General features: G+C 46.8%; 3 protein-coding genes across 3 annotated transcripts; 1 reads left to right on the top strand and 2 right to left on the bottom strand.

The window, feature by feature from the left end:
* Window positions 1–673: 673 nt before the first annotated feature.
* On the top strand, window positions 674–2,161 carry LOC308220843 (olfactory receptor 5T17-like; the record flags this gene model as incomplete). The annotated part of the gene is made up of 2 exons (XM_080617358.1): window positions 674–1,463; window positions 2,022–2,161. 2 exons carry the CDS (start codon window positions 674–676, stop codon window positions 2,159–2,161), a joined length of 930 nt encoding a protein of 309 aa, XP_080473484.1.
* A 4,117-nt stretch (window positions 2,162–6,278) lies between these two features.
* On the bottom strand, window positions 6,279–7,238 carry LOC308221382 (olfactory receptor 5AP2-like; the record flags this gene model as incomplete). Its single annotated transcript, XM_080618365.1, has 1 exon — window positions 6,279–7,238. One exon carries the CDS (start codon window positions 7,236–7,238, stop codon window positions 6,279–6,281), a length of 960 nt encoding a protein of 319 aa, XP_080474491.1.
* A 3,933-nt stretch (window positions 7,239–11,171) lies between these two features.
* On the bottom strand, window positions 11,172–12,167 carry LOC308221381 (olfactory receptor 5AP2-like; the record flags this gene model as incomplete). The annotated part of the gene is made up of 1 exon (XM_080618364.1): window positions 11,172–12,167. The coding sequence occupies one exon, from the start codon at window positions 12,165–12,167 to the stop codon at window positions 11,172–11,174; it is 996 nt and encodes a 331-aa protein (XP_080474490.1).
* Window positions 12,168–21,837: the final 9,670 nt, after the last annotated feature.

Below are 21,837 nucleotides of genomic sequence, written 5' to 3'. Positions count from 1 at the left end.
GAAGAATAAATGGGGTTTTCCATTTTTCTCTCTGCAGTGTGCAAGCAAAATCACCTTTAAGGAAAACCTCTATGGGAAAGGCTTCTTAAGATGCCAAATGTGCTATTTTAGTTCAAAGGCTGGACTTGATGATCTTAGAGGTCTTTTCCAACCTAGTTGATTCTATGAATTTAAATCCTAGAATTATAGAATGGTTTGGGTTGGAAGGCACCTGAAGTTCAGCTAGTTCCAACCTCCCAGGCGTGGGCAGGGACTTCTCACACTAGACCATGTCACCTCTAAAGACATGGTCTAGTGTGTGATTTTCATTCTTGATGTCACTAATTCTTTACAGGAAGCACTGAACCCCTTCTTTTACTCTTTCTTTGTTAGAACTTGGGAGGGTTGCACTGGAATGTGATACATACCATTTCTACACAACAGATAGAAATAGAGATGTATTAGAATGACTGGAATAGAGAACACTTGGCAGAGTAACTGCAACCAGAATAAAACCTTCATTGTTTTGCCAAACTGGTCTTTGATGAATGTTGATGCAAATGAGGCAAATCTCTGATAAGGAGAGGGTTTGCCATCCAGGCACTGGGGATTGCTGGGCTTTTTAGGTGCCGAGTGTCTCCATTAACTCTTTATTATGGCTCTATAAATACATCTTACAGTGCTTTAGGAGAAGATGGCTGAGGAAAAGCAAATTGAGCAAGTGACAGAGCTGATTCTTGTGGGACTGACGGACAACCCACAACTACAAGCGCCTTTGTTCATCCTGTTCCTCCTCATTTACTTCATCACGCTGGTGGGGAACCTGGGCATGGTTGTGCTCATCAGGAGCAGCGCTCAGCTGCAGTCCCCCATGTACTTTTTCCTTAGCAACTTATCTCTCCTCGATGCTTGCTCCTCATCGGTGGTGGCGCCGAGGACATTAATGAACCTTCTCATGGAGAAGCCAACAATCTCTGTCATTGGCTGTGCCACCCAGCTTTACTTCTTCATAGCCTTTGGCACCACTGAGTGCTTCCTCCTGGCTGCGATGGCTTACGACCGCTGCGTGGCCATCTGCAAGCCCTTGCTGTACTCATCCATCATGTCCCACCGGGTCTGCGTGCTGCTGGTGGCCAGTTCCTATGTGCTTGGCCTGCTGCACTCTTGGGTGCACACGGAGTTCACCTTCAGCCTGCCTTTATGCCAGCCAGCCAAGGTCAACCACTTCTACTGTGACCTCATGCCTGTTCTAGCCCTCTCCTGCTCTGACACACGTGTCAATAGGTGTCTGATATTCAGCCTTGCTGGGCTGGTGGAGGTGGTGACCATCTCGACTGTTCTGATTTCCTATGCCTTCATCCTCCTTGCTGTCTTAAGGATCAGCTCTGCTCAGGGCAGGTACAAAGCCTTCTCTACGTGCACCTCTCATCTGGCTGGAGTCACCATCTTCCACGGGTCCATCCTCACCCTGAGCTTCTGTCGTGGTTTAAGCCCAGGCCATAAATCAGAACCACGCAGTCTACTTCCCCCCCACACCTTTCTTCCCTCCACTCCTGGAAGGACGGGGAGGAGAATCAAAAGAATGCAACTCCCACAGGTTGAGATAAGAACAGTTTAATAACTAAGGTATAACACAAATCACTACTGCTACCACCAATAATAATAATGATAAAGGAAATAACAAGGGAAGAGAATACAACCACTCACTGACCAGTACCTTGCCCCCACCCCGCAGCTTTCTAGCCCTTCCGGGCCACTCTCCGTTCTACCTCCTGGGCATGACGTGCTGTGGTATGGAATACCTCTTTGGCTAGTTTGGGTCAGGTGTCCTGTCCCTGCTTCCTCCTGGCTTCCTCTCCTCCCTGGCAGAGCATGAGACTCACAAAGTCCTTGGTCAGGATAAACATTCTGACCAGCAACTGAAAACATCGGTTTTATCAGTATTATTCCCAGGCCGAAAGTCAAAACCACAGCGCAGCACCAGCTACTAAGAAGGAGAAAAACTGACTGCTACTGCTGAACCCAGGACAACTTCTGACCAGGATCTGGCAGCAGCCTGAGCACGGATAAGGTCTTTGCTGTGTTCTACTCGCTGGTGGTGCTCATGCTGACCCCCCTGATCTACAGCCTCAGGAACAGGGAGGTGAAGAACACCCTAAGGGACTTTGTCAGGTGGAAGTAGCTTTGGCAGGATGTTTAGCTGCTTGTTTTGTGACAAAGATCTCCAGAGCTTCAGCTGACACCAAGGACTTTTGTTTCCCCACCCTATTCCTTAGGCTTAAAGACCTGGTTTGGAACCATTTCCAAGTCTGTCTTTCTTCCTATGACTGCTTTGTGCCATAAGGCCACAGACAATCTGATTTATCTGCTGTGTTTTATTGCATGTATCTTCCTCCTCCCCTCTCTCTTGGTGTTTTCAGATGGTCACTGGACATAGCTCTGGGCTTCTTGTTAGCCCTGTCAAAATGCTCTTGCACAGCCACCAGCATCTCCCAGTTGATGGCTTAAAACCTGCCTTATGACCTCTCCTTATTTTCAGGGCCCTTCTCCCCAGTCACTAAAGGGCAATGAAATTTTTCTGTAGAAGTGCAGGAAATAAAATCAAATTACTGAATGATGTGCACTTAGAGTTGTGGTCAACGGCTCAATGTCCAGCTGGAGACCAGTAATGAGAGATGTCCCTCAGGAATAGGTGTTGGGACCGGTCTTGTTTGACATCTTTGTCACTGACATGGATAGTGGGATTGAGTGCGCCCTCCGCTATTAAAAAGGATATGGAACTGTTGGAACAAGTCCAGAGGAGGGCCACGAGGATGATCAGGGGACTGGAGCACCTTCCATATGAAGGGGGCTAAAGGGATGCTCGGAAGGGACTGTTCATTAGGGACTGTAGTGATAGAACAAGGAGTGATGGGTTAGAACTTAAACAGGGGAAATTTAGATTGGATATAAGGAAGAAATTCTTTACTGCTAGAGTGGTGAGGCACTGGAGTTGATTGCAAAAGGAAATTTTCAATGCTTCATCCCTGATGGTGCTAAAGTCAGGTTGGACAGAGCCTTGGGTGACATGTTTTGGTGTGAGGTGTTCCTGCCCGTGGCGTGGGGGTTGGAACTGGGTGATCTTAAGATCCTTTCCTACCCAATTTTATGTTTCTATGATTCTATGATTTTAAGAGAAAAAATGGCATTAACCTAACCTATGTTAGGCACTGAGACCTTTTTCCTCTGATAAAGCTAGATAAAGTATCTAAGGGTGAGAATTGCTAACTAATTGTTAGGTTGATAAGGCTGTCATATGAATACTGTCTTAAATGCTCATGTCAATATAGGCCAGGTTTTCAATCATCTCCAGAGAATCCAATATTCTCCTCCAAAACGTTCAGGCTGATCTAACAGCACCTGAAGCACAGGGCAAAGAGACACGTCCAGATCTTCCTGCCAAAAAGGTGCTTGTTATTCGAGGTGTCAGAACCACTTATGGAGAGGACCTCTGTCACGTATTTGATGTGGGAAGTTTGTGTCTACAGTCAGGACTTTCTGCGTTTTGTAGATCCCTTCTCTGCAAAGATGGCCACACGCAAAGAGTTGTGGTCAATGGCTCGATGTCTGGCTGGAGACCGGTAACGAGTGGTGTCCCTCAGGGATCGGTGTTGGGACCGGTCTTGTTCAAGATCTTTGTTGGTGACATGGACAGTGGGATTGAGTGTGCCCTCAGCAAGTTTGCCGATGACACCAAGCTGTGTGGTTCGGTTGATACGCCGGAGGGAAGGGATGCCATCCAGAGGGACCTTGACACGCTTGTGAGGTGGGCTGATGCCAACCTTATGAAGTTTAACCATGACAAATGCAAGGTCCTACACCTGGGTCGGAGCAATCCCAGGCACAGCTATAGGTTGGGCAGAGAAGAGATTCAGAGCAGCCCTGCAGAGAAGGACTTGGGGGTGTTGGTCGATGAGAAAATGAACATGAGCCGGCTGCAGTGTGCGTTCGCAGCCCAGAAAGCAACCGTATCCTGGGCTGCATCAAGAGGAGTGTGACCAGCAGATCGAAGGAGGTGATTCTGCCCCTCTACTCTGCTCTCGTGAGACCTCACTTGGAGCATTGTGTGCAGTTCTGGTGTCCTCATCATAAAAAGGACACGGAACTGTTGGAACAAGTCCAGAGGAGGCCACGAGGATGATCAGGGGACTGGAGCACCTCCTGTATGAAGACAGGCTGAGAAAGTTGGGGCTGTTCAGCCTGGAGAAGAGAAGCTGCTTGGAGACCTCAGAGCAGCCTTCCAGTATCTGAAGGGGGCCTATAAGGATGCTGGGGAGGGACTCTTCATCAGGGACTGTAGTGACAGAACAAGGGGTAACGGGTTCAAACTGAAACAGGGGAAGTTTAGATTGGATCTAAGGAAGAAATTCTTTACTGAGAGGGTGGTGAGGCACTGGAATGGGTTGGCCAGGGAGGTTGTGAATGCTCCATCCTTGGCAGTGTTCAAGGCCAGGCTGGATGAGGCCTTGGGTGACATGGTTTAATGTAGGGTGTCCCTGCCCATGGCAGGGGAGTTGGAACTGGATGATCTCAAGGTCCTTTCCAACCCTAACTATTCTATGATTCTATGATTGAAACAGAATCATACAATGATACTCTCAGTATACAACGTATTTCCAAAACCTCAAGCCTGTTTCGTGTGTTGCTGGAATTCACAATTCTGCCTCCCCTGCATGTTGCACTGAGGTCCCTATTACCAGTTCACTGAGTAGGTTCCACCACGCAAGACAATGGCAATCCAGACTTCTCTTAGTAACGTGGTATCAAGTCTGGGTAAACCTTTGAGCATTTCAGTTGTCTCTGCTTTGGAAACTTTCTTAAACCCAAGAGGAAATAAGGACCCCAGAGTAGGGTAATTCATCAAGCAGCGATGAGCCTTACACAGGACACTGCTCATCTAGACTCCTGTTTCCACAAAAGCTCAGACTAGATGATCTTTTGAGGTCCGGCCTGGGCTTTCTATGGCTCTATGTTTCTATATGTATACCTATATGTATAGTGTGAGGCAAAATATCCAAAAAAACCAGGAAGAAAACAAGATATGGTGAAGGTTTTGAAGGAAGCTGTCCGATATCAAAGGTCTCTATTCTGCAAAGCTCTTTAGCATTTAATTATATAGATTCTGGTTCCTTCGTTGACCGCAGGTTGAAGCCACATTGCCCCCACACCTATGACAGCATATGCTTTCATACTGTTGTTTTTCTGAGCAGATAAAAGAGAGTGTTCACCAGCCATACACTTTCCAAATATAAGTTAATTCTCACTCACAACAGCTAAAGGAAAGATATTTTCCCCCATCAGTGTATTTTGGCTTCTTTCTGAGCCAGACCACTCTCAGTTACCATCAATTCTGTGTTCAGGTTTGTCTTTCATCTATGGAAGCTTCCTACGAACTTAAATCTTATATGAAATAGACAATTTTGTTTTCCTGGTGTGCTTGAGCATGAGCTGGGCATGGACATGGCATATGGGTGCTGATCTCCAGCGGGAATTCCATTTCTCTGACCATTTAGGTAAAAGGTCATTTCAGATGAATGTAAAACACCACTTAAAATGAATGGGAGGAGATCTTGATGTCCCCGAATTGTCCGTAACAGGGGTGGTCTCAGCACAGTTCATCGTCCTTTATTATGAATAATGTTGTCTACATTTTTTTCCTTTAAATGAAATCTCCTGTGAAGCTGCAGCCTAGGGAGGGATTCCCCTTGATATTCAAAGGTGCAGCTTGAGATCTTGATTCCCACCAGCTTCTTCTCTTTGAAAGGCACAAACAAATGCCATGAATCTTTTTAAAACTTTTTCTGACTCTTTTTGAGCAAGCAAATGTAAAACTACACTTCCTCTTCCCTCCCACCCCAGCAACTTTAGTAAAGAACTCACAGGTAAGAGTGAGGAATTTTATTGGAGCTGAGGAGCAAGGTGAAGAATCTTGCAAGAAAAAGACATCTTTATCAGTGACGAAAATTGTAACTGAGTAAAGCTGATTGGTGTTTTCTGTGCGGAAAAGAGTGCTGGGATAATTGAGGGTAATTTCTTCCTACAGGCTGCTGACCATGAAGCGAAATGAAGTATGAGGTTCCTCTCCTCTTGGTTTCCTTCCAAGGAAAGAAGATGTGATTTGAGGGATCTGTATCTCATTAAATACTGTAATTGAGTTTTGTGCAGGAACTATGGAAGAATCTGCATCAAATCATGGGGATTATTGGGAAAAATGCCTTGGTTTTAGTGCCCCATAGGCTTTCTCACTTGAGATGAACTGTTCATGTCCTGGATGACAGAAATCTTCTGTGCTGCCAGTGGCTGAAAAACCTGCTCCCGCATTTCACCAGAGACCCCATCACCTCCCTGTTTCTCAGGCTGTAGATGAATGGGTTGAGCAGGGGGATAAGCACAGCATAGAAGATGGAGGCTACCTTATCCAGACTCCTGTGGCTAGATGGAGGTTGCAGGTACATGAAGAATGCTGATCCAAAGTACATGGAAACAGCCATCAGATGGGAGGCACAGGTGTAGAAGGCTCTAGCTCTGCTCTGTGCTGAGCACATCCTAAGCACTGTGTGGATGATGGAGATGTAAGAGAGCAAAATGACCATGCTTGCACCCACTGCATTGATGGTGACAAAGGCAAAGATGACCATCTCGCTGCTGTGGGTGTCAGAGCACACAAGCTTTAGCACAGGGACAACATCACAGAAGAAGTGGTCGATGCGGTTGGGACCACAGAAGGAACCTCCGAACATGCACCAAGTGTAGATGATGGCACTGAGGAAGGCAAATATGTAGGATGATGCTACCAGCTGCCAGCAGACACGGCTGGAGATGATGGTCACATAAAGCAGGGGCTGGCAGATAGCAACGTGCCGGTCATAGGCCATCATGGCCAGGAGGTGACACTCAACAATAGCAGAGAAAGCAAAGGTGAGGAACTGGATCATGCAGCCAGAGAAAGAAATGGTTTTGTCCTCTGATAACAGGTCTGCCAGCATCCTGGGGGAGATGACTGTGGAATAGCAGATGTCAGTGAAGGCAAAATGGGTGAGGAAGAAGTACATGGGGGTGTGGAGGCTGGGAAACACCTGAACCAAGATGATAATCCCAACGTTCCCCACCAGAGTGACAACGTAAATCAATAGAAACAAGACAAAAAGAGGGGTCTGCGCACGAGGGCTGTCTGTAATTCCCACCAGGATGAATTTAATTTGGGTATGATTTCCTTCCATGACCAGGTGTGACCTGCTGAGGCAAAAGGAAAAGAATCATCAAACTGAACAAAAATGGAGATTCAGATTTGTACCATACCTAACTCCAATCTGTGACCATTTTAACTACTATATTTTAGTATATTCTACTACCTTTTTTCACCCAAATTATATATACTTTATGGTTTTAGGTTGAGATACTTCAAAAAGAACAAAGAGAATATTAAAGCAGCAAATGCCATTTTTCAGGTTTCTATGCTGGGAAACTCAAAACTATGGATTTATTCACGGACGTGGGTTTTTCAGATTTTAGAAAAGAATCAGATCTTCAGTCACTTTAAGTTCAGAGGCAATTTGTGTCAGAGGACACCGCAGAGGAAGCTCATAGGAGTGAATGTGAACCTGAAGCAAGAGAAAGTCATATTCCTAGTGAAATCCCAGCTTACACATGAATGACCTCCAGACATTTTCTCTCAGCTTTTAGTTATTATTCCAGTCACCAAATCACATTCATCAAAATATTTGAGATCATTCACAACAGATAACGTTCACATGGATAAATACATGATTTGTAACTCCTTACGCTCCAGCATGCTGAAACCCATCCTAAACCCATGGGCATTAAGTTGCTTGCTTTAAAAATTACTTGATGTTATAACAGGCTGATTCCAAAGGCTAATTTGTTAGTGATGATATTCTGCTGACAATCTGAAATGTTGCATTTCTTTATAACAGAATAAGATTCATCCTCATTTAACTCTTGAATAAATCAGCGCATCTTGCTTTAGCTGCCTGTTGAAAAGAAACACAACCTGCATCAGACATTGCTCCCTCTCCTTATAAAAGAACCTCACATTAGTAAGGCTGTTTTCTGACATAGCTCCCACAGAATGGATGCGAGGACATGAAGAATAAAGCCCACTGCCTCAATGCAGGTGAGGCTGTGCTTCTTGTTGTTGATACCTTCTGTGCCTTCCCTCTGCCACCGAGTGATGGGAGCCAAGGGTTTATCCCCAATGCAGCAGAGAACATCTACGTGCCAGCATCAGCTCCGTTAAGCACCTGATGTGAAGAGAGGTGAACTCCTGCCAGACTCCAAGAGCTGAGCTTGTGGTGCTGGGGCTGTAAATACAGTTGCATGTGCTCTCCTGGGAGGAAGCCTCCAGGGCTGCTCATGCTTTCCCAGAGGAAAACAAAGAGAAGGCAAAGCAAAGGGTGTGAAATCACCTCTAAAAGGCATTGTGGTGCTTGGGCACCTGAGAGACATGGTGTGGATGAGCCATCCCTGAGCACAGCTACACAGCAGCAGTGATGAGCAGCTCATAGGATATTTCTGACATACTTGTGGACCATGCAAAGAATTTAGTCTGACCTTGCCAAAGGAATGAGAATGGGTTTAGAGCCATTTCTGATCTTGCAGAGGGTCCCCTAATGGGACATGAAGCACAAGTGACTCCATCTCTGGAGCTGCTGATATCCCTCTGTAGATACTTGTGGGCCCAGTTTTCCAGCCCCAGTGAGGTTATCCACATGTAGTGCCTGGATGTCCAACAGCTGAGCCTGTGACTTTGGACTTCCCCAGAAGTGAGAAATGGGCATTTTGAGGCAGGGATGAGTTGTCCCAGGATGAACTAATAGGCCTTCATCCCTCTGAGCAGCCTCAGCTGGGGTTCCCTCTGCCCATTTTCCCCTCATCTCTATTTAAGCTCAGCCCAGGGAGGTTGGGCTATGTTAGAGGAGTTCTTGCTTCCAGTTTAGCAGGAGGTGTGCATATCTTTATAATCCTTTGTTGGTGACCAAGGCTTCGTCAAGGATCTTTTTAGCAATTGCTGGACAGGATGCTGAGCAGGGAATTGGACTTGGCTTGGCCTTGTATCTGCTTCATCATCACCAACTTTCCTGATGCTCTGGAGTCTTGGCTGCAGTTGGCCTAGGTCCCTGTTTCTGCCTTCCTTCTCTTGCTCAGGTACCGTGGGATGGTCCCTACACACCGTGTTGTTCTCCTTTGTCTCTGTTTAAAGAGATTAAGGAAACAAACTCCTGTGGCTCTCCCCATGCTCCTGAGAGTAGAACCCATCACCCTCTGTGCCCAACAGCCCAGCCAGTGCTCACTGCTCTGGCAGTCCTTCTCCATCCAGACCATGTCGCTGCATGGGTAAAAAAGGAGTTATTGTTCTCAATGAGGGAAATAGAGTAGTAAGGGGAACTTTATTTCCCAGTATTTTTCTCTGGTCATTAGTTCCTTCTCTTTTACCAAGTATGATATCAGACTTCCATGGCAGGACCTCTCTTATCTACCTGATATTGTAATTTTGTGTCTACAGCTGGGAGTTTCTGCACTATGTAAGCCTCTTCTCTGCAAAGATTGGAGCAGAATCATGCAATGATGCTCTCAGTATAAAATGTATTGCTGGAGTTCACATTTCTGCCTCTCCTGCACATTATAATGAGCTTCCTCTTGGACATTCACAAAGTTGAATCCACTACATACAAGACTATGGCAATCCAGACCTCTCTTAGGAGCGTAGCACCAAGCCTGGGTAAATGTTTGAGCATTTCAGTTGTCTCTGCTATGGAAACTTTTTTAAAGCCAAGAGGAAATGAGGACACCAGAGTGGGGCAATTCATCAAGCAGGGATGAGCCCTACACATGACACTGCTCATCTACACTCCCTTTCCCACAAAAGCTTGGACCCAACTTGGGCTTTTTGTGCCTCTAAGATGCTATATGTATAGTCTAGAGTAGAAATATCCAACAAAATAGAAGGAAGAAATCAAGGTGTGGTGAAGTTTTTAAAGGAAGCTCTCTGGTATCAAAGGTCTCTGTCTTGCTGAGCTTTCAGCATTGAATTAAATCAATTCTGGCTCTTTCATTCACCAGAGGTTGAAGCCACTTTCCCAGAGACAAAAGACAACATCTCCTCTCTTGCTGCTGTTTGCCAGAGGGCAGAAAATAGGCTGTTCACCATCCATATACTTTCCCAATATAAGTTAATTCCCACTGACAACAGGTACAGGAAAGGTTTTCCCACACCAGTGTGTTTCGGCTTCTTTCAGACCCAGACGCCTCTCAGATACCATCGATTCTGTGTTCAGGATTGTCTTTCATCTATGGAAACTTGCCTTGCTTAAGTTATAAATGCCATGCACCGTTTGGTTTTCCTAGTGTATTTTAGCATCAGCTGGACATGGACATGGGATGTGGGTACTGATTTCCAGGTGGAATTCTATTTGTCTAACCATATAGGTAAAAGGTCATGTCAAATGTATATAAAACACCCGTTAACATGAATAGGAGGAACCCTTGATGTGCCCAAATTGTCCTTAACACTGGGTAGCCTCAGCACAGTTCATCATCCTGTATTATGAATTATATTGTCTGTGCTTTCTTCCTTTAAGTCAAATCTATTGTGAAGCTGCAGCTGCAGAGGGATTCCCCTTGATATTCAAAGGTGCAGCTTGAGATCTGGATTCCCACCACCTTCTTCTCTTGGAAAGGCACAAACAAATGCCGTGAATCTTCTGAAGCCTTTTCTCTGACTCTTTTTCAGCAAGCAAATGTGAAACTACACTTCCTCTTCCCTCCCACCCCAGCAGCTTTAATAAAGAACTCACAGGTAAGAGTAAGGAATTTTATTGGAGCTGAAGGACAAGGTGAAGAATCTTGCAAGAAAAAGACATCTTTATCAGTGCCAAAATTGTAACTCAATGAAGCTGATTGGTGTTTCCTGTGAGGAAAGGAAGCCTGGGATAATTGAGGGTAATTTTTTCCTCCGAGCTGCTGAATGCAAAGTGAAATGAAGTTGGAGGTTTCCCTCCTTTGGTTTCCTTCCAAGGAAAGAAGATGTGATTTGAGGGATCTGTATCTCATTCAATACTGTCATTGCATTTTGTGCATGAACTGTGAAAGAACCTATATTAAATCATAGGGATTATTGGAAAAATCCCTTGGTTTTAATGCCCCATAGGCTTTCTCACTTGAGATGAACCGCTTGTGTTCTGGATGACAAAACTCTTCTGTTGCCAGTGACTGAAGAACCTACTTCTGCACTTGGCCAGAGCCCCTTTCACTTCCTTGTTCCTCAGGCTGTAGATGAATGGGTTGAGCATGGGGGTGACCATTGTGTAGATGATGGAGGCCACCTTATCCAGGCTCCTGTGGCTAGATAGAGGTTGTAGGTACATGAAGAATGCTGTCCCGAAGAACAAGGCAACAGCGGTCAAATGGGAGGCACAGGTGTGGAAGGCTCTGGCTCTGCTCTGTGCTGAGCACATCCTCAGCACTGTGCGGATGATAGAGATGTAAGAGAGCAAAATGACGACACTTGTGCCCACCTCGTTGATGGTGACGAAGGCAAAGATGACCATCTCACTGCTGTGGGTGTCAGAGCACACAAGCTTTAGCACAGGGACAACATCACAGAAGAAGTGGTCGATGCGGTTGGGACCACAGAAGGAACCTCCAAACGTGCACCACGTGTAGATGATGGCACTGAGGAAGGCGAATATGTAGGATGATGCTACCAGCTGCCAGCAGACACGGCTGGAGATGATGGTCACATAAAGAAGGGGTTGGCAGATAGCAACGTGCCGGTCATAGGCCATCATGGCCAGGAGGTGACACTCAAGAGTAGCAAAGAAAGCTAAGGTGAAGAATTGCATCATGCAGCCAGAGAAGGAAATGGTTTTGTCCTCTGATAACAGGTCTGCCAGCATCCTGGGGGAGATGACTGTGGAATAGCAGATGTCAGCGAAGGCAAAATGGGTGAGGAAGAAGTACATGGGGTTGTGGAGGCTGGGAGACACCCGCACCAATGTGACAATGCCAACGTTCCCCACCAAAGTGACAATGTAAATGAGCAGAAACAACACAAACAGAGGCATCTGCGCACGTGGGCTGTTTGTAATTCCCAAGAGGATGAATTCAGTCTGTGTGTGATTTCCTTCCATGACCAGGTGTTACCTGCTGAGGCAAAAGGAAGTGAAATATCAAACTGACCAAAAACGGAGATTCAGATCTGGACCATATCTAACTCCAATCTGTGACCATTTTAACTGCCACATTTTAGAATTTTCCAATATATTTTCTAACCAAAATTATATCTATTTTATGTTTTTCAGATAAAGTGTTTAGAAAAGAATAGGGAGTTTCTTGAAGCAAAAAAGAGCATTTTTGTTTTTCTGTGCTGTAGTAGTTGAAACTCTGGATTTACTCAAGAATGCGTGTTTTCAGGTTTGAGCAAAGAATCAGACCTATATTCACTTTCAATTTGAAGGAAATTTGTGTCAGAAGACACCTCAAAGGGAGCTCATAGCAGTGAATGTAAACCTGGAGCAAGAGAAAGTCCCAGTCCCAGTGAAATCCCATCATACACATGCATGACCTCCAGATATTTTCCCTTGGCTTTTGATTATCATTCCAGTCACCGAATCACATTTACCAAACTATTTGAGATCATTCATGACAAATAACACTGACGTTGGTAAATACATGGTTTATACCCTTCTGAGCTCCAGCACATTGTAGCATCCTAAACCTATGGGCATTAAGTTTATTGCCTTAAAGAGGAATTTCTGTTATAACAGGCTGATTCCAAAGGCTTATTTGTTAGTGATTATATTCTGCTGACAATCTGAAATGTTGCATTTCTTTATAACAGAATAAGATTCATCCTCATTTAACTCTTGAATAAATCAGCGCATCTTGCTTTAGCTGCCTATGTAAAAGAAACACAACTTGCATTAGACATTGCTTCCTCTTATAAAGAAAACACACATTGGTAAGGCTGTTTTCTGACAGCTTTCTCAAAGAGGAAGCGAGAACATGCAGAAGCAAGCCCAGTGCCTCAATGCAGGTGAGGCTGTGCTTTGTGTTGGTGTTACCTCCTGTGCCTTCCCTCTGCCACAGAGTGATGGGAGCCAAAGGTTTATCCCCAGTGCAGCAGAGAACATCTATGTGTCATCATCACGTCTGTTAAGCACCTGATGTGAAGAGAGGTGAGCTCCTGCCAGACTCCAAGAGCTGAGCTTGTGGTGCTGGGGCTGTAAATACAGTTGCATGTGCTCTCCTGGGAGGAAGCCTCCAGGGCTGCTCATGCTTTCCCAGAGGAAAACAAAGAGAAGGAAAAGCAAAGGGTGTGAAATCACCTCTGAAAGGCATTGTGGTGTTTGGGCATCTGAGGCATGGTGTGAATGAGCCATCCCTGAGCACAGCTACTACAGTAGCAGTGATGAGCAGCTCATAGGATATTTCTGACATACTTGTGGACCATGCAAAGGTTTTGGTCTGAACTTGCTGACACAATGAGAATGGGTTTTAGAGCCGTTTCAGATCTTGCAGAGGGTCCCCAAATTGGACATGGAACACAAGTGACTCCATCTCTGAGCTGCTGATGTTCCTGTATGGACACTTGAGAACCCAGTTTTCCATCCCCAACTATTCTATGATTCTATGATTTAGTGCCTGGATGTCCAACAACTGAGCTTATGACTCTGGTCTTTCACTGTACTCAAGGGTGAGAAATGGGCATTTTCAGTTTTCCCAGTGTAAACTAATAGGCTTTTATCCCCCTGAGCAGCCTCAGGTGGGGCTACCTCTCCACCTTCTGCTTATTTGACCCCATCTCTATTTAAGCTCAGGCCAGGGAGCTTGACCTTTATTGCAGGAGTTTTCATTTCCAGTTTAGGAGGAGTTACGCACACCTGTGGAATCATCTCATGGTGACCAGACTTGTCAAGGTTGCTTTAAATTAGATGTATTGGGGAAGGGGGGCATTGTTTCATCCCATCACACCCAGTCAGTTGCCAGCACCTATAATAAATGCTTGGAGCGATGCAGAGATATTCCAGCCGCTCCAGCCAATGAGCCGGCCTCATTTGGAACTCGGCTCAGATGCCTCTATACAAACGCCCGTAGCATGGGGAACAAACAAGAGGAATTAGAGATGTGTGCACGACTGCGAGAGTATGATATAGTAGGCATCACAGAAGCAAGGTGGGATGGCTCCTACAACTGGAGTGTTGGAATGGAAGGTTACAGGCTATTTAGAAAAGACAGACCTGGCAGGCTGGGAGGGGGAGTTGCTATTTATGTTAGGGATAGGCTGGAAAGTATGGAACTCTGTCTGGGGATGGGTGAGCAGTCGACAGAGAGTTTGTGGGTCAGGGTGAAAGGGAGAACAGCGATGGGGGACATCACTGTGGGGATCTGTTACAGACTGCCTGATCAAGAGGAATCTGTGGATGAAGTGCTCTATAGGCAGATAGGAATAGCCTCACACTTGCAGGCCCTTGTTCTCATGGGGGACTTCAACCACCCTGACATCTTTTGGAGTAAAGGTACGGCCTGGCACAAGCAATCCAGGAAGTTCCTCGATTGTATGGAAGACAACTTCCTTCTGCAAGTAATAGAGGAGCCGACAAGGAGAGGTGCCATGCTTGACCTCGTGCTCACCAACAGGGAAGGGCTCGTTGGAAATGTGACGCTCCAGGGCAGCCTTGGTTGCAGCGACCACAAGATGGTCGAATTTGAGATCCTCAGGACAGTGAGAAGAGTGTGCAGCAAGCTCACTGCCCTGGACTTCAAGAGAGCAGACTTTGGCTTCTTCAGGAACCTGCTTAGTAAGGTTCCATGGGATACAGCCCTAGAGGGCAGGGGGGCCCAAGACTGTTGGTTGATACTCAAGGATCACCTACTACAAGCTCAGGAGTGTTGCATCCCAACTAGAAGGAAGTGCAGCAGGAGGGCCAGGAGACCTCCGTGGATGGATAAGGAGCTGCTCAGGAACACTCAAAGGAAAAAAGAGGCTTATAGAAGGTGGAAGCAGGGACAGGCGGCCTGGGAAGAATACAGGGATGTTGTCTGGGAAGCTAGGGACCAGGTAAGGAAAGCTAAGGCCCAGTTAGAATTGAACTTGGCTAGGGATGCTAAAGATAACAGGAAGGGATTCTATAGGTATGTAGCGAATAAAAGACAGACTAGGGACAAAGTAGGCCCCCTCTGGAAGCTATCGGGAGAACTGGCTACCTGGGATTTGGAGAAGGCTGAGGTTCTTAATGACTTCTTTGCCTCGGTCTTCACTGGCAAAGGCTCTGACCGCACCACCCAAGTCTTGGAAGGCAGATGCAGGGACTGTAAGAATGAAGACCCCAGGCCCACTGTAGGAGAGGATCTGGTTCGAGACCATCTTAAAAACCTAAAGGTACACAAGTCCATGGGACCTGACGAAATCCATCTGCGGGTCCTGAAGGAGCTGGCGAATGAAGTTGCTAAGCCACTGGCCATCATATTTGAAAAATCATGGCAGTCAGGTGAAGTTCTCGATGACTGGAAAAAGGGAAATATAACCCCTGTTTTTAAAAAGGGGAAAATGGATGACCCAGGGAATTACAGACTAGTCAGTCTCACCTCTGTGCCTGGCAAAATCTTGGAGCAGATTCTCCTGGAAGGCATGCTAAGGCACATGAAAAACAAGGAGGTGGTTGGTGACAGCCAGCATGGCTTCACTAAGGGGAAATCCTGCCTGACCAATTTGGTGGCCTTCTATGATGGGGATACGAAACTGATGGACAGGGGCAGAGCAGTTGACATCATCTACCTGGACTTGTGCAAAGCGTTCGACACTGTCCCACACAACATCCTTGTCTCTACATTGGAGAGACATCAATTTGTTGGGTGGACCACTCGGTGGATAAAGAACTGGCTGGATGGCCGCACGCAAAGAGTTGTGGTCAATGGCTCGATGTCTGGCTGGAGACCGGTAACGAGTGGTGTCCCTCAGGGATGGGTGTTGGGACCGGTCTTGTTCAACATCTTTGTCGGTGACATGGACAGTGGGATTGAGTGCGCCCTCAGCAAGTTTGCCGATGACACCAAGCTGTGTGGTTCGGTTGATACGCCGGAGGGAAGGGATGCCATCCAGAGGGACCTCGACACGCTTGTGAGGTGGGCTGATGCCAAAGGAAGAAATTCTTTACTGTGAGGTTGGTGAGGCACTGGAATGGGTTGGCAAGGAAGTTGTGAGTGCTCCATCCTTGGTGGTGTTCAAGGCCAGGCTGGATGAGGCCTTGGGTGCCATGGTTTAGTGTGAGGTGTCCCTGCCCATGGCAGGGGTGTTGGAACTGGATGATCTTAAGGTCCTTTCCAACCCTAACTGTTCTATGATTCTATGAGTTAGGCTTGCTAATGGATCTCCCTGCCATTGCTGAACCTGATTCTGAGCAGGTTGTTTAGGTCTTCTGTATTGACCTCTTTTGGTCTTGGACCTGGTTCATTGTCACCAACTTTCCTTCTGCCTGGAGTCTTGGCTGAACTTGGCCCTGGTCTCTGTTCCTGCCCTACTTCTCTTGCTCAGGTATTGTGGGATGGTGCCTGCACACCAGGGTGTTCTCCTTTGGCTCTGTTTATAGGGATTCTAGAGACAAACCACTGTGGCAGTCCTCAGGCTCCTGCAGACTAGAACCCATCACCCTCTGCATGCAACAGCCCAGCCAGTGCTCACTGCTCTGGCAGTCCTTTATCTGGAACATGTCCCTACATGGGCAAATTAAGAGATAGCCTTCTCAATGATGGAAGTAGAGTAATAAATTGATCCTTACATTCAAGTTTTAATATCTTTTGCTTAATGCCTTCTCCTTTACCAAGTACAACATTAGACTTTTATTCTTCAGCAGATTTGCAACACTTTGTTTTTGAAGTAGCTTTGGGATGATGTTTACCTACTGTTTTTGTGACAGAGAACACCAGAGCTTCACAGGCACCAGAGACTTTGGTTTCCCCAGTCTCTTCCTTGGGCTTTCAGGCTTGGTTTGGAACCATTTCTAAGTCTTACTTTCTTCCTATGACTGGTTTGTGCAACAAGACACTTTTATTGCCTATAGTTTTTTTCCCCTCCATCTTGGTCTTTTCACATTTACACTTGATATTAGCACCTGGCTCCTTGCTAGACCTTCCAACAAGCTATTCCACAGCTGTCAGCATCCCCAGGTGATAGCTTAAAACCTGCGTTATGACCTCTTCTCATTTTCAGGGGCTTCTTCCTTTTCCTGTGAAGTACAGGAATTGTAATGGTATTGTTTAATGAAGTACATTATTTTAAGAAGAAAGATGCATTTCTCTCATTTATGTTAGGCCCTGCACTGTGATTTCTGTCCCTTTTCTAATCTAAAGGATAAAGCCAGATGAGTTATCTAAAGATAAGCTCTGCTAACTAATTTTTAGCTAGATAAGGCCAAATTCTTTCTATTTAAGAATACAGTCTTAAATGCTCATATCTATATGGGCCACATTTGAATCTGATACCGAAGGTCTCTGTGCTGTCAAGCTCTTTAGCATTTAATTATATCGATTCTAGGTCATTCATTCACAAAGATAGAAGCCACCTTTCCCCTGACGTAAGACATCTCCTATCAAGTTGCTGTTTGCCAGAGCACACAAAAGAGACACTGTTCAACATCCATATACTTTACAAACACAAGTTAATTCCCACTCAAAACAGGTAAAGGAAAGATTTTCTCACCCCAGTGTTTTGGCTGGACACCCAGACAGCTCTCAGTTACCATCGATTCTGTGTTCAGGATTGTCTTTCATCTACAGAAACTAGACACATGCTTAACTTTTATATGAAATCCACCATTTGATTTCCCCCAACATGAGCTGGGCATGGAGATGGGATGTGGGTGCTTATCTCCAAGTGGAATTCAATTTATCTCACCATTTAAGTAAATGGCAATTCAGATGAACATAAAACACCCTTTAAAATGAATGGAAGGATCCCTTGATGTGCCTAAATTGTCCTCAATACTGGGTGGTCTCAGCATAGTTCATCATCCTGTATTACAAATTATATACCTACAATTTCTTCCTTTAGGAGAAATCTCCTGTGAAGCTGCAGCCTGGGGAGGGATTCCCCTTGACATTCAAAGGTGCAGCTTGAGATCTGGATTCCCCCCGCCTTCTTCTCTTGGAAAGGCACAAACAAATGCAATGAATCTTTTGAAACCTTTCATCTTACTCTTTTTTAGCAAGCAAATGTAAAACTACACTTCCTCTTCCCTCCCACCCCAGCAGCTTTAAGAAAGAACACGTAGGTAAGACTGAGGAATTTTATTGGAGCTGAGGGACAAGGTGAAGAATCTTGCAAGAAAAAGACATCTTTATCAGTGACAAAAGTTGTAACTCAATGAAGCTGATTGGTGTTTCCTGTGAAGAAAAGAAGACTGGGATAATTGAGGACAATTTCTTCCTCCAGGTTGGTGACTGTGAATTGAAATGAAGTTTGAGGTTCCTTCTCCTCTTGGTTTCTTTGGCCTCCTTAGAATTAAATCTGGCCAGAGGGGTCAAGGACAACAGAAAGAGCTTTTTCAAATACATAGCTGATAAAACTAACACCAGAGGCAAGGTAGGCCCACTCGTGAATGGGATGGGTGCCCTGGTGACAGAAGATACTGAGATGGCAGAGTTATTGAATGCCTTCTTTGTCTCAGTCTACTCTGCCGGAGGCAGTCCTGAAGAGCCCTGTACTCCTGAGACCTCAGATGAAGTCAGGTCACTGGAGCGGTTTGCCTTAGTCGATGAGGAATGGGTTAGGGACCAGTTGAGCAATCTGGACATCCATAAATCCATGGGTCCAGATGGGATGCACCCGCGGGTGCTGAGGGAACTGGCGGAAGTCATTGCTAGACCACCCTCCATCATCTTTACCAAGTCTTGGGAAATGGGTGAAGTGCCTGAGGACTGGAGGAAAGCAAATGTCACTCCAGTCTTCAAAAAGGGCAAGAAGGAGGACCTGGGTAACTATAGACCGGTCAGCCTCACCTCCATCCCTGGGAAAGTGATGGAGCACCTTATCCTTGGTGCCATCTTAAGGCATGTCAAGGATAAGAGGGTTATGAGGGGCAGTCAACATGGCTTTACCAAGGGGAAGTCATGCTTGACCAACCTCATAGCCTTTTATGAGGAAATAACATTGTGGATGGATGATGGCAGAGCAGTGGATGTGGTCTACCTTGACTTCAGCAAAGCATTTGACACAGTCTCCCACAGCATCCTCATAGCTAAATTGAGGAAGTGTGGTCTGGATGATCAGGTAGTGAGGTGGACTGCGAACTGGCTGAAGGACAGAAGCCAGAGAGTTGTAGTCTATGGGGCGGAGTCCAGTTGGAGGCCTGTATCTAGTGGAGTGCCTCAAGGGTCAGTACTGGGACCAGTATTATTTAATATATTCATCAATGATTTAGATGAGGGAATTGAGTGTACTGTCAGCAAGTTTGCTGATGACACTAAGCTGGGAGGAGTGGCTGACATGCCAGAAGGCTGTGCTGCCATCCAGCGGGACCTGGACAGGCTGGAGAGTTGGGCAGGGAGAAACTTGATGAAATATAACAAGGGAAAGTGTAGAGTCCTGCATCTGGGCAGGAACAACCCCAGGTTCCAATATAGGTTGAGGAACGACCTGTTAGAGAGTAGTGTAGGGGAGAGGGACCTGGGGGTCCTAGTGGATGGCAGGATGACCATGAGCCAGCAACGTGCCCTTGTGGCCAAGAAGGCCAATGGCATCCTGGGGTGTATTAGAAGGGGGGTGGTCAGTAGGTCGAGAGAGGTCCTCCTTCCCCTCTACTCTGCCCTGGTGAGACCGCATCTGGAATATTGTGTCCAGTTCTGGGCCCCTCAGTTCAAGAAGGACAGGGACCTGCTGGAGAGAGTCCAGCGCAGGGCAACTAAGATGATTAAGGGAGTGGAGCATCTCCCTTATGAGGAAAGGCTGAGGGAGCTGGGTCTCTATAGTTTGGAGAAGAGGAGACTGTGGGGGGACCTTATTAGTGTATATAAATATATAAAGGGGGAGTGTCATGAGGATGGAGCCAGGCTCTTCTCAATGGCAAACAATGATAAGACAAGGGGTAATGGGTACAAACTGGAACACAAGAGGTTCCACTTAAACTTGAGAAGAAACTTCTTCTCAGTGAGGGTGACGGAACACTGGAACAGGCTGCCCAGGGGGGTTGTGGAGTCTCCTTCTCTGGAAACATTCAAAACCCGCCTGGACACATTCCTGTGTGACCTTATCCAGGTGTTCCTGCTCTGGCAGGGGGATTAGACTAGATGATCTTTTGAGGTCCCTTCCAATCTCTAACATACTGTGATACTGGGATACTGTGAAGGAAGGAAGGTGTGATGTCATACATCTCATTGAAAGGACATAGGGGTTGCTCTGACTGCCTCCCCTGGTCAAAGCCCCTCTGGGTACCATCAGCTCAGCCATCAACACCTGAAATTGAAAAGCACAAGGAGATGGTGAAGCATCCACAGTGTTGTGGAGACTCCTGCAAAGCTCTGGAATAGGGAAGAGAAATGTGGAAGGTGGACCCCTCTTCCCTTGCACCCATCCCAAATGCTGGTCCTGTCTCTGTGCTGGCACCCAGAACCTCCCATCTTGTCCCACACCTCCCATCTCCATGCTCAATCCCAGCCTGACAGCAGGAGATGGATGTGGAGAGGCTGTTGCCGCTGGGATAAGGGATGTGTGTAGTGAGATCATTGACACAGGGTAAAGGCTGCAAGGGGCAGAGTGCGAAGGGGCTGCTCCATAGTCCCCTTCAAACTGCAACCCCACCACCTCACTGCACACCATGGGGCGGGATGAAGGATGCTGCGGCTCTGTAGGAAACGTGGGACATTCTCATAGGGATGCTGATGGCTTCTGCCCCTGGTGGTACCCTGGTGATGGAGGCACTGGACAAGGGCTGAAATCCCTCCCTGCTCTGCATGCAGCTGGATCAAACTGTGAATCAGCTTTCACTTCTTTGTGATCAGGGCTTAAATCCTTCTTATGGCCATCATAGTGGAGAGGAGACCCTCTGCCCCCCATGGGCTGCAGGGTGGCCACGGGGGCTGTGTGAGCAGTGCAAGGATTTGGGACCAGGACTGATGCAAAGCAAGGAGGGACCATCTCCGCACGCACCCCCTTGTGTCCATCACATCCCTACACATCCATACACATATCCCATGCTCTGTGGAGCCAGCTCGGTTCCATCCATCTCCCGCTGTCAGCTGGGCTATGGCTGCAGGGCTGGTATTGAGCAGGGAGATGAGGAGGTGGGAGAGGCAGAGCTGACAGAGGGAGGAGGATGGAGGGGGCTCATCCGCAGCATCGCACCGTGTCCTGCAGCTCCTGTGAATGTTTTTACTGCTGGAGAGAGAAGGAAAGGATAGGATGTGGCTGTGGAAGGGGTTGGAACCCCAAATGATGCCCAGATTGTGGGGGTTTGCTCCCAGTGTGCACTGCCAGGGGATCTGGCTGATCTCTGGTGGAATTCGTGTTACATGCACATTTCTTTCATGTTTGGCTGTAGAAGGAGGTTCCCCATAAACCCCATGAAGGCTTTAACCTGCCAGAGGGGAGACTGAGATGAGCTCTTAGGCAGAAGCTCTTCCCTGTGAGGGTGCTGAGGCGCTGGCACAGGGTGCCCAGAGAAGCTGTGGCTGCCCCATCCCTGGCAGTGTTCAAGGCCAGGTTGGACACAGGGGCTTGGAGCAAGCTGCTCCAGTGGAAGGTGTCCCTGCCTGTGGCAGTGGTTGGAACTGGATGAGCTTTAAGCTCCCTTCCAACACAAACCAGTC

The sequence above is a fragment of the Psittacula echo genome (genome assembly GCF_963264785.1).
Source record: "Psittacula echo genome assembly, chromosome: 5".
NCBI classification, from domain to species: domain Eukaryota; kingdom Metazoa; phylum Chordata; class Aves; order Psittaciformes; family Psittacidae; genus Psittacula; species Psittacula echo.
Note: the sequence above shows the minus strand (reverse complement) of the source record. Positions and strands in the feature narration are given on the sequence as shown.